The sequence below is a fragment of the Myxocyprinus asiaticus genome, chromosome 34 (assembly GCF_019703515.2).
Source record: "Myxocyprinus asiaticus isolate MX2 ecotype Aquarium Trade chromosome 34, UBuf_Myxa_2, whole genome shotgun sequence".
In the NCBI taxonomy this organism is placed as follows: domain Eukaryota; kingdom Metazoa; phylum Chordata; class Actinopteri; order Cypriniformes; family Catostomidae; genus Myxocyprinus; species Myxocyprinus asiaticus.
Genome location: NC_059377.1, coordinates 34835150 through 34848237, shown reverse-complemented (window position 1 = coordinate 34848237; position 13088 = coordinate 34835150). Strand labels below are relative to the sequence as shown.

Sequence of the window (13088 nt, the reverse complement as noted above, 5' to 3'; positions counted from 1 at the left end):
AAACAGAAATAACCTATTTTAATATATACTGTATATTAAAATAGGGTATTATATTAAAATGTATATATTAAAATACACTATTTTAATATATATATTGTGCATTCAGAAAGTATTTAGACCCCTTCAGACCCCTTCAGACCCCTTCATTTTCATGCTGCAGCCTTATGCTAAAATGCTTTAAATATTTTTTTTCCACATCAATCTACACTTCATACCCCAAAATGACAAAGCAAAAAAACAGATTTTTGATAACTTTGCAAATTTATTAAAAAGAAAAAACTGAAATATCACACTGACATAAGTATTCAGAGCCTTAACTCAGTACTTAGCTGAAGCACCTTTGGCTGTGATTACAGCCTCAAGTCTTTTTGGGTATGATGCCACAAGATTTGCACACCTGGATTCTTGAGGATTCTCTGCAGATCCTCTCAAGCTCTGTCAGGTTGGACGGGGACCGTTGGTGGACAGCCATTTTCAGGTCTCTCCAGAGATGATCGATTGGGTTCAAGTCTGGGCCATTGTCCTGTTGGAAGGTGAACCATCGGCCCAGTCTGAGGTCCTGAGCACTCTGGACTAGGCCTGTTGCGATTCTTAAATAATCGTCTGAGCACGGTTATTTGATCTAACCGCAGTTATTTGAGATAACCGCGATTATTGTGCACTTCAAATTCCAATCACATTTAATGCCCAAATAAGGGAATTTTAAGCAAATATATAGGCTAAATGTCGTCAACGGCACGTTTGTGTGTCATTCAGTTGATCTCCAAGTGTTACAGTCTGGAAGAGCGTTTGAAGCACTTCTCAAGTGCTCTGATGCATGCGCTGTCAGCAAAGGGTCACACCAAAATCCCGTGAAAATATAAACAAACAAATATAAACTTTACTTTAAACGATCGTATAATGACAAATGTTTCTGGTCATTGTGAATTAATATAAGCAGTGTTAATGACGCAGAGACACACTGGAGGAGACACACACTTACTCTGTTTCTGTGGAGTGATCAAATAATGAAACAAAATGAGGGCTCGTGGGTTTAATCAAAGACCACTAAAATAATGTGCGAAAGTGAAGAAATTAGGACAGCAATATTTTACTATTGCAAAATATAATATAAATATAAAAACAAATATATCTTTTATTTTTTATAAACAAAATTTAGCCTATAATATAAAATACAGGTGTTCCAGAACAACAGTGAAATGTAAAACTGACCAAAACCAAAGTTGACCAAAACGAGAGACATATTTTAAGTATTTAGAAATATTTTGATATTTTTCATGTCATTCATGCGTTTTTAAAGCCTTAAAAGGAAATCATCTATCCCCATGTTATTATTTGATTTATATCTTTGAAGTTAAATATGAAATATGTCAATTTATATGACAATCGTGAAAGCGCTAAAACAGACAATTAATCGTCATAATCGCAATTATTTGTTTGACAATTAATCGTCAGCCAAATTTCTTAATCGTGACAGCCCTACTCTGGACCAGGTTTTCATTAAGAATATCTCTGTATTTTGCTGCGTTCAGCTTTCCTTCAACCCTGACCAGTCCCCCAGTCCCTGCCGCTGAAAAACACCCCCACTGCATGATGCCACCACCACCATGCTTCATCGTTGGAATGGTATTGCGCAGGTGATGAGCGGTGCCCAGTTTCCTCCAGACATGATGCTTGGAATTGAGGCCAAACAGTTCAATCTTCGTTTCATCAGACCAGAGAATCTTGTTTCTCACAGTCTGAGAGTCCTTTAGGTGCATTTTCATGAGTCTTGCACTGAGGAGAGGCTTTCATCTGGCAACTCTGCAATAAAGCCCAGATCGGTGGAATGTTGTAGTAATGGTTGTCCTTCTCAAAGTTTCACCCATATCCACACATGATCTCTGGAGCTCAACCAGAGTGACCATCAGGTTCTTGGTCACCTCTCTTACCAAGGCCCTTCTCCCCTGATTGCTCAGTTTGGCCGGGCGGATAGCTCTAGGAAGAGTCCTGCTTGTTCCGAACTTCTTCCATTTAAGAATTATGGAGGCCACTGTGCTCTTGGGAACCTTCAGTGCAGCAGAAATTTTTTGTAGCCTTCCCCAGATCTGTGCCTCGACACAATCCTGTCTCTGAGCTCTGCAGGCAGTTCCTTTGACCTCATGGCTTGGTTTTGCTCTGATATGCATTTTCAGCTGCGAGACCTTATATAGACAGGTGTGTGCCTTTCCAAATCATGTCCAATCAATTGAATTTGCCACAGGTGGACTCTAATCAAAGTGTAGAAACATCTCAAAGATGATCCAGAGAAATGGGATGCACCTAAGCTAAATTTCAAGTGTCATAGCAAAGGGTCTGAATACTTATGTCAATGTGATATTTCAGTTTATTCTTTTTAATAAATTTGCAAAGTTATCAAAAATCTGGTTTTTGCTTTGTCATTATGAGGTACGGAGTGTAGATTGATGTGAAATAAAAAATAATTTAAAGCATTTTAGCATAAGGCTGCAAAATAACAAAAATGAAGGGGTCTGAATACTTTCTGAATGCACTGTATATACAGTGTGTGTATATATATATATATATATATATATATATATATATATATATACACACACACACACACACACACACACACACACACACACACACACATAGCTACAATTGAAATTCAATTTGTAAGTCATTCTGGATAAAAAAGCATGTGCTAAATTAATACATGTAAATGAGTAGTTGATGTTCAACAAGTCCACTGACATTTTTTTATCAACAGCAAGATTTTAAGTTAAAATCTACTGTATATGACTGTATAAGGGGAAGAGTATATTTAAGGTACTGTGACCAGTAACCATTTCTAAAAACTAATTTTAACCATTTTTAATCAACTTTTTGCCTTCACTAGTTCATTAAATGGTTGGTGTGACCAATTAATTTTAAAAAGTACAAATATTAAATGTAGTCTCTCGCTAAAAACGGCATACTAATTATAAAAATTGCAAAGGCTATTTAAAATAGTTTTATGATTACAATATTTACATGTAGGCTATCAGTACAGGGCATGTTAACTTACCAAAAGTATTTTAAGTCAACAATCCAATTCCAAATGCAAATGTACATTTGAGCATGTATTTGTTTTTCACTGGTCTATGAGTGAGTAATTTTGTGTGGGTGTGTTTGGAAGGGCTTCAGGTGGATGGCTCAGCTCTTGGCACTAGTGCCAGTGTTTGCACTGGGTCGCTCACTGTACGTGTTTGATCTGTTCTGAGCTATTGCGTTACTCAGGGATGCCTCTTTGTATTGATTTAATTTCAAGCTCCGAAAGAAGGTCAGACAAGCTGACATACACATGGTCTCGTTCTACCTTTCTCTCTCTCCCTCTCTCTCTCTCTCTCTCTCTCTCTCTCTCTCACACACACACACACACACACACACACACACACTTAATCTCATGTTTCTACAATATGTGTCTGTGCGTTTGCAGGTGATTGCATGATCCACCTTGGGTGGTGACAGACATGGTCCTAGTTGACTGGCTCACCATGATTGAGAGGTTTTCTCCTTAAGAAGGTGGAGACAGGGCAAAAGGAATCACACAGAGAGAGAGAGAGAGAGAGAGAGAAGGAGGTACTGCAACAGAATGAGTCAGATGAGAGAAGGGAAGGAGGGAGGGAGAGAAAGAGGGGGATTGAGGCACATGCAAGGAGTGATAAACTAGAAGTTTTCAAATGACTTCTGCTAAATTTCTAAGTTTTATCACCTCTTATGCTTGGGCCAGTTTTATGTGTCAATTAATATTGATCGCTGGCATCCAGTTTCAGCTGTCTGTTCATTCAAAACTAGTTTGGGACAGTAGCAACAGTTTAAGGTCTGTTTTCCTTAATAGTCTTCCCTTTCAAAGTGTTAAATGTTTTGATTCTAAAATACTTCTATAGCTTTAATATAAAGAGGAAACTATAAGTATGCAATTTGTAGACAGATTTCTTCTGTGGCTTTTGAGCATCCAACAAGCCTGACCAAGTAACACTGGCTCAACCAATCTTTCTTTCTTTCTTTCTTTCTTTCTTTCTTTCTTTCTTTCTTTCTTCCTCCCTCCCTCCCTCCCTCCCTCCCTCCTCTCTTTCTTTCTTTCTTCCCTCATTTCTTTCTTTCTTTCTTTCTTTCTTTCTACTCTCCTTCCTTCCCTCCATCCTTTCTTTCTTTCTTTCTTTCTTTCTTTCTTCCCTCACTCCCTCCCTTCTTTCTTTCTTTCTCTTTCTTTCTTTCTTTCTAAATAAATAAATAAATCCAACATGATCAAACGGGAATACAGCATGTACCGGCACCCTGACATCAAACCCATTCTGCTGAGTTACTAACAAGCGACAAAACTGATAGTGTGTTCCATCAGCAGTCTTAGAGACCTGGGTTCTCATCCTGTGTTGAAACCAGGAAGTAATCATGTTCACATCAGATTTTAACTCCACTGATGGTTAGGTTTAGGGTAAATGTACTGTCTGACTCTGTGCTTTCTCTCTCTCTACTCAAGTCAAGCCATTTTTATTTGTATAGCGCTTTTCACAATATACATCGTTTCAAAGCAGCTTTACAGAAAATCATGCTATAATGCTGCATTCCATTCAAGCCGGATGTGGGATATTCCTACTTGATATCTCTGATATCTGACCATAAAGAGATTCCATTGCCAAAAACTCAGAAGATGACATGTAAGGAAACAAAACTGTAATGCTCCCGTTAGCTTAGCAGGGGTTTGACTGTCACCAGAGATGTCTCCTATCAACCCAACTGATAAACAATGCTGCAGCACTAGCAGTGTATAATTTACCATGTTTTGAACACCTGTGTCAGCAAATGCATGCTAAAAAAGCTTTAATATTATGTTATGTATGAACTTTGACTCATTTATCGATATTATTTAATAAAAGTGAATATTTATCACTTTGTATATCTCCCTGGGTGCCAACATGTTTGTGTGACGTCATGCACCTGCATCTTGGAATTTCGACTTCAAGTGGCATTCCATTGCACTTTTCCTAGTAGGAAGTTAGAAAATTCAGCTTTCCGAGATGAATGGAATGCAGCATAATGTCTAATGTTTTAAATGTTTTAAACTCTCTGAAACTCTATTCCCTCTCCGATTCTGTGCTCTCTTTCTTTAACTCTGTGTTCTCTCACCTGTCTTTTCAGTCTGTTTATTACTTCTGTTGTCTTCCATTTTTCTATTATACCACTTTCCATAGCTTTCTTTCCTTCATTCATGCATTCAGTCTGTCTTATCTTCTTTGTCTAAGTCTTTCCTTTCGCCCCCCCCCCCCAACCCCCTTTTGGCTGAGTAGTGGAGGTGAGTCAGCCTCTTGGACTTCACTCCTAATCAGAGTCACTGTGAGCACCGTGTGTCATAGTTCTTGCAAGACATGTGTCTCACTTTTCTAAATCCATATTTCTTTTACTATCTCTTTTGCTTACTCTTTGACTCTCCCTTTCTCTTGCTGCTGAATGAAATATCAAAGATGGCTGATGGTTCCTAAACGTTCTAGCCAGATTGTGCCATGGTCCAGCTATTCTTCCATGCAGTTCTAGGCAATGCAGATCCTTGTGATGTGAGCAGATACCACCAGGCTTTTGATGGGTGTCTAGGAATCTTCCTTCCTATTCTTTTTCATAACCTCTGTGTTGTTTATAGACATTAGCTTTTATCCTCATCACATGCATATTGTTTATCCTCTCTGACTGCTTCTTTCTCTGTATCTCTCACTCTCTCTTTCCTTCACCCTCAGGCTCCAGACCTCATAATGCATAGTGTTACACTCAGACATAAATGTAGATGGGCAGGGTAAACAGTGCAGCGGCCATGTGGCACTTAGTGACCTTGGATGTGATGGCTTCCATCCATCCATCCACCCATCCACCCACCCATCCATCCATCCATCCATCCATCCATATACCCACCCACCCACGCATCCATCCATATTCCCACCCATCCATCCATCCATTCATCCTTGTACTAATCTTAGCATCGGTTCTCATTCTCTATCCTGCTACTTCTGCCTGTCTCCTTTGTAATTGATTATGGGTAGATCTGTTTTACCTTAACTCACTTTATCTGTCTTCCTCTGTTACTCCTCACTCTCCTTCATTGCTCTCCTTAGAGTTCCGCTGCTCTGCATGGCTCTATCTGTCTCTCCAGAGTGGGTTAGGTTGATTGAGGAAATGGCCCTAAGGCCCAAAGGCTCTTCTGTACTTACAGAGAGAGAGAGAGAGAGAGAGAGAGAGAGAGAGAGAGAGAGCCCAGCAATTAAAAGACACACACACACACACACACACACACATACATTATGCACTGGATGCAGTTAATGCACCCTGAGATCCAAATCAGTCTTGAGTGGGAAAAAAAAGATGCAGATAGAACAAGAACTGGTACATTCTGTTTTGATGTGATTAGCCCCATCACAATATTGTTATTGCATTGTGCCAACGTTTTAGGACTGCTGTAAATGAGTTCAATGAATCAAGCCTGAGCTCGACTCAATTTCAGTGATATTGAGCTGAATTAAACAGAGCTAAATTGAAGAGAGAGACAAGAGAGTGAGAAAGTGCAGGCACTACAGCAAGACATCATCTGTGGGTTGAATTTTGGAATGAAAATTAAAGGGATAGTTCACTCAAAAATAAAACTTCTGTTGTTATTTACTCACCCTCATGTTGTTCAAAACCCCCCAAAAATTATTTCTTCTGTTGATCACAAAAGGAGATATATGGCAGAATGACAGCCTCAGTCACCATTCACTTTCACTGTATGGAAAAGAGATGCAATGAAAGTGAATTTTTGGGTGAACTGTCCCTTTAAAAGGCCCAGTGTGATGAGATTGACTGGTCAAAAGTCTTGTCATGGACAGCAGGGAAAAACAATGCGAAATGCAAATAATTAGATGCAACTATTGTGCAATAGATGCAATTGTGCATAGTTAGGATTGCAAAATAAAAACTGTCCACTTTTAAAAGGGACGAGAAAACACTTTCCATATCTTTTGTCGTTGACGTTCAATCAAACTCTGTGGCATATTATTCAAGGTAATACTAATAAATCATGTTAGATTTTAGGCATGTTATTGTTTACTTTAATACAAAAAACAATCTTGGTACTGTGTTGTCACCACTTGATGATGAATGTAATATGTGGGTCCTGAAGCTAAACCTGTTGAGATTGATGATTGTTTCTATTTGATATGGATGATTGTTTATTAGGTGGTCTGTTTCAAGTATTGTTATGAGTTTTGTCACAGAATGGTGATGATTTGTTTATTGAAGTGTCTTAAAAACACTGTCATTATGGAACAATATTATTACTTATGCTGGTCTGTGTTTATACAGCCTCTTATGTTACAGGGCAATTTTTCAGGCACATCATTCAAAATGTTAGTGCAAACTGGGTTACGTGTCATTTCTAGTTTGTCATTTGGAATGAGTCATTGTAAACTCAAACAACATCAATATTTATTTCATAATCAAAATGATGCAGAAGTCATCATACAGATGATCACAAATATAGAGGAAGCAAACACAGAATTATGAGCTTAATAAATAAGATTTTAATATTTAAAGATTTCTCTTTGCTTCATAATAGCCCAATTTCTTCAGAACACGTTATGCTTGTAGCATGTGCTCCTTTGAGCACTGTTAAATTAAATTCAGCATCTCTTACAAGCCTATTCTTGAGATACAAATGTGTAATTATTAGGATCAATTGCATCATGCAGTTCAATCACTACATGTTTTTATAATTTTATTGGAGTGATGAGATATAAAAGCATGATACAACAAATCTCTTTCCCCACTGAGTGCTGGCGGTTTTGGATGGATAATTAATCTAATTTTAGGTCTTTGTGTGAATGTCAGCAGAAAATATAGCAAGGAGCTGTCAGTTTGACTTAGCCTATAAAGGTTGCGTAAGCCAAATGCCTATTCCTGCATCTCTCTCTTTCTGTTTCCCTACAGCGGCAGATGCAGTTCCCGTTCAAAAAGATGGGGAGCAGGTAAGTAAAACTACAGTGCTTTGCATAAGATTTGCTCTGAACCTGTACCATTTTGTGGGCTTAAGCTCTGATGGCTTTAAGTATCACATCTAAATGACGTCCTTGTGCTGCAAAAATGGTCTTCAGTGGTGGCTGAGCTACACTGTCACCCACAAGCTCAAAGTTGGTTGGTTACATAATTGCAATTAATTACAAATTAACATAATTACTTAATTGCATTTCATGTTAATATCTGCAACCTTTTGACCTTTTTTTTTTTTTTTACTTCAAAATGCTATGGGAAATCAAACTAAACTAACTTAATTTAAATAACACCTTATTTTTTATAGGTCTAGTTATAATATTCTAACTGTAACTATGAGTAGACCACTTTTTAAGCTGTGACTGTGCTTCTAGTGAAAATATTTGTTTCCCTGTCTGTCACTCACTTGACGTTGTGTCGATGTAGTGACACTAGGGGTCACTCTTGGGAGCCCCAAACACCTCTGCTTTTTTGAAAAAAGGCCAATGAGAATTGGCGAGTGGAATTTGCATGCCACTCCCCCGGACATACGGGAATAAAAGGAGCTGGTATGCAACCACTCATTCAGATTTTCTCTTCGGAGCCGAGCGGTTCAATTCATTGAAGCTGAATTCATCCGTGAAGTTCATTCACCTCGTCTGCTGGATTCTACGGCGCATTTCAGCGGCTTCTCCCCCTCTGCACCCGTGGAGTGCAGAGAATGCCCCTGGGCACTTCGGCAGAAACAACTAAAAGAGTATATTCTAAAAAGAGTATATTTTCTTTCTAAAAGAGTGGCACACACGGAACGTCTTTTTAAAGATGCCTTTCCGTCTGTGTGTTATTCCTGGTTGCGGTCGATATCTCCCCGCTTCTGATGGCCACAATCACTGTCTTACGTGTCTAGGCGCTGCCCACACGGAGACATTGTTCGTGAATGGGTCTTGTCCTCATTGCGAGAACATGACCATGGCAACGTTGCGGTCACGGCTTGCATTCGTAAGAAAGCAAGCCACCCCCAGTGGCTTCCTGCCTCGGCCCTACTACGTACGGGTATGAGGCCGTGCCGGTTGGCACTGGGGGCGATTTGGGGACCTCAATGGGACCACCTCCGCCGCGTATCCCCACACAGACCTCCCATTCCCCAACACGCTCGCTTGCCCCGGTCGGGCACTCAGATGAGATCGCCGGCTCGTCTCAGGGCGAGTTCGACATCTCGTTTGGAGCCCAGGAAGAAGACGAGTTATCGGCTAGAGTGGAACCCTCCCCTCTCCCCTGGACCTTTGCGGCTCAACGATTGGTTCCTGGGCTCGGGGCGCCGCCCACACCCACGGCCCGCCCCCATTCCTTTCTTCCCAGATGTGCATGAGGAGCTGACAAGATCGTGGGAGGCACCTTTTAATTCCCAGTCTTTCATCTCCCCCACTCTCACAACCCTCGATGGTGGAGTGGCCAGGGGGTATTCGGTGATCCCCCAGGTGGATAAGGTGCTCGCGGTGCACTTGTGTCCGCAGAGCGCCACAACCTGGCATGGGCGACCGAAACTCCCGTCCAGGGCCTGTAGGTTTACGTCGTCCCTGACGGCTAGAGCCTACAGTGCCGCTGGACAAGCCACCTCCACCCTGCATGCCATGGCTCTCCTGCAAGTACACCAAGCCAAGGCGCTAAAAGAACTACACGAGGGTAGTTCTGACCTGGGATTGATGCAGGAACTGCACTCGGCGACCGACCTTGCTCTCCGGGTGACGAAGGTCATGGTGCGGTCTCTCGGGCAGGTGATGTCCACCCTGGTGGTCCAGAAGCGCCACCTTTGTCTCAACTTGGTTGAGATGCATGAGGCTGACAAGGCACGGTTCCTTGACGCTCCCATCTCCCAGGTTGGCCTATTCGGTGACACCGTCGAGGACTTTGCCCAGCAGTTCTCGGCGGTGAAGCAGCAGACGGAGGCCATACAGTGACTCAAGACCCCGCACCCCGTCTGCTCGTCGCCAAGGGCGTCCTCCTGCAACTACAACACCGGCTCTGCCGCAGCCCACCCCCGTGGCCCGGCCCCATTGTGGAGCCCAGTGCAGGAAGCAGACACCACCCGTCTCACAGCCGGCCGCCAAGAACCCAAGGAAGGCTTCAAAGCGCCCCTGAGACGGGTGACCCAGGGGCAAGGAGACCCGCTTCTCCGGAGCTGGTGAGCAGACCACTCCATCCCCCGGTGGAGGGCCGGGAGGAGAATCTTTTGTTTCATTTTCATTTAATTTCACCTTAAGTCCAAGAGGCTGCGGTACCCAAAAATTCAACAAAAGAGCGGTTTTCTTGTTCCCTGGGTTACATGTTCAGTTCGCACAGCCGTCGTCACGACCACCGTCCACCGTCCACCGTCCCATCTTTGCAGGTATAGCACCCCAGCAGTGGTCCCCCCGCCCCTGTGCACCCAGCTGTGGCACAAACACGGCCACACGCGATTTGGTCTGGTGGACTACGGGGACGAGACTCCTCCTCCCCCCTCCTCGGCTAATCTTATGGTGGGCGGCAGGAGCCAGGTAAGTGATTTGATGTCCCTGGACTCAGCACGGCCACGGGGCTTAAATCCCCTCGACGTGGCACCTTGAGCTCCGCCCCGCTGCGAGGCCCCACCCGCTGGTACGTCTGACGTGATCATTCCCTTGGTCCCCCTCGCCCAGCAGTTGGACGCATGGCTCGTGCTTTCCAACCTGTCGCGGTGGCTGACCCGGACCGTCTGACTCGGCTACGCGATTCAGTTCACCAGGCGCCCGCCCAGGTTCAGTGGTGTCCGCTTCACCTCGGTGAAGGGCAAGAACGCCGCTACCTTGCGTGCGGAGATCACTACCCTTCTGCGCAAGGGTGCGATAGAGCCTGTCCCTCCAGCCGAGATGAAGAAAGGGTTCTACAGCCCTTACTTCATCGTACCGAAGAAAGGCGGTGGGTTGTGACCAATCCTGGACCTGCGAGTAAGTTTAAGATGCTGACGCAAAAACGCATTCTAGCGAGCGTCCAGCATCAAGATTGGTTTTTGGCGGTAGACCTGAAGGACACGTACTTTCACATCTCGGTCTTACCTCGACACAGACCCTTCCTGCGGTTTGCCTTCGAAGGCCAGGCGTACCAGTACAAGGTCCTCCCCTTCGGCCTGTCCCTGTCACTTCCATCAAAAGGGTAGGGGACCTGCAGGCGTTCTCTGTCAGCAAATCGTGCCTAGAGTTCAGTCCAGGTTACTCTCACGTGATCCTGAGACCCTGACTGGGCTATGTGCCCAAGGTTCCCACGACTCCTTTTATGGATCAGATGGTGAACCTGCAAGCGCTGCCCCAGGAGGAGGCAGACCCAGCCTTGGTGTTGCTGTGTCCGGTGTGAGCTTTACGCATCTATCTGGATTGCACGCAGAGCCTTAGAAGCTCCGAGCAGCTCTTTGTTTGCTTTAGTAGACAGCGGAAAGGAAGTGCTGTCTCCAAACAGAGGATCACCCACTGGGTCATCGACGCCATCACGATGGCATATCAGGCTCAGGATGTGCCACCTACTGCGGGGTTATGAGCCCACTCCATCAGAAGTGTGGCGGCCTCCTGGGCCCTGGCCAGTGGCGCCTCTTTGGCAGACATCTGCAGAGCAGCGGGCTGGGCAACACCCAACACCTTTGCGAAGTGCAGGCACGAGCAGGTAAGTTCCGGGACAACTTTCCGGGTGTACCGCTTGCGCATAGTGCCTTTCCCCTCTCTTGAGGTGAAGACGTGTGCTCTTGACTCCCAGTTGTGTTCACAGACTGTGATCCCTGGATGACTTTCCTCCTTAGCCCTCTGGCAGCTGAGATTGTGGAGAAACTCGCTGACTGGCCCAGTACGTGCGCTAATGAGCCCCTGTACTGAGGTAGGTGCTCCACATGTGCTGGTTCCCCGAAGGCAACCCCATGTGATATCTTCCACAAAATTGTTTCCCTGATGGCAAACTGCGTCTTCCTTGGGCAGAGGCCGCTCTGACCCCGGTTGACGTGCTCTGTAGAAACTCCTCCCCCTTCGGGTAGGATCTACCATGGAACCTCTCCACATGACACACTTCTGACAAGACTCGGTAAGACCATGTGACGAATTCCACTCAAAACCCCTTTTTTTTGGGGGGGGGGGGGGCAAGGTGTGGTCTCCGTGGTGTCTTCCCCTTGGGATGGACAGTTAACAAATTCCACTCTTTTTGGGGAGAAAAGAGAGGGAAAAGAGGCCTCGGCTGGGCTAGCCTGTCCCTATAGCTAGGCAGTTGACTTGTTCCTGATGGACCGTTTGACACTCATAAGAGCGTTGGGGGAGGTTACGTGACGGCCTGGTGCGCTGGCTACAAGGCACACAGCAGTCTGCCCGTCACACACTGGCAGTTCACGTAACACAGTTCAGCTAGTTGTGGCGTTTTGTATAGGGACCTTTAGTGTCACTACATTGACACAACGTCGAGTGAGTGACAGATAGGGAACATCCTGGTTACTTTCGTAACCTCCGTTCCCTGATGGGGGAACGAGACGTTGTGTCCCTCTTGCCACAACACTGAACTACCTGCTGAAATGGCCGGGACCTGGTCTCGGCTCCTCAGCACAAAACCTGAATGAGTGGTTGCATACGAGCTCCTTTTATACCCATATGTCCGGGGGAGTGGCATGCAAATTCCACTCGCCAATTCTCATTGGCCTTTTTTCAAAAAAGCAGAGGTGTTTGGGGCTCCCAATTGTGACCCCTAGTGTCACTACATCGACACAACGTCTCGTTCCCTCCATCAGGGAATGGAGGTTACGAAAGTAACCAGGACGTTCATTCTAAAATATTCAGATATATGTCTTGAAATATCTAAAGGCAAACATGGCCAGTTTGTTGAATAGCAAACATCATTAGAACAGGAGGAAAACTTTGTCCAAAATTTGTCCAAAAATTAATGGAGGTCCAAATTTCATTCTACATTATACTTGCCCTTATGAACGTTTAGCCTGCCAAAGTTCTTCCAGTGTTTAACTTGCATTTGTAATAACAAGGCCATAACCACAGTTGATGGCTCCTTATAGCAGTACCATAAGTTAGGTCAATGTAGCTAGT

At 44.1% G+C, this 13088-nt stretch overlaps 1 protein-coding gene across 5 annotated transcripts in view; it reads left to right on the top strand.

Annotated features, from left to right (window-relative positions):
• The window catches only part of LOC127425560 (protein FAM131C-like), a 45084-nt gene that overhangs the window by 2053 nt on the left and 29943 nt on the right, over positions 1-13088 (top strand). For all 5 annotated transcript variants that reach the window (XM_051671679.1, XM_051671678.1, XM_051671677.1 and 2 more), the window contains exon 2: positions 7972-8009. In XM_051671679.1, coding sequence (XP_051527639.1) covers positions 7972-8009 — 38 coding nt within the window. The remainder of the gene's footprint in view (positions 1-7971; positions 8010-13088) is intronic.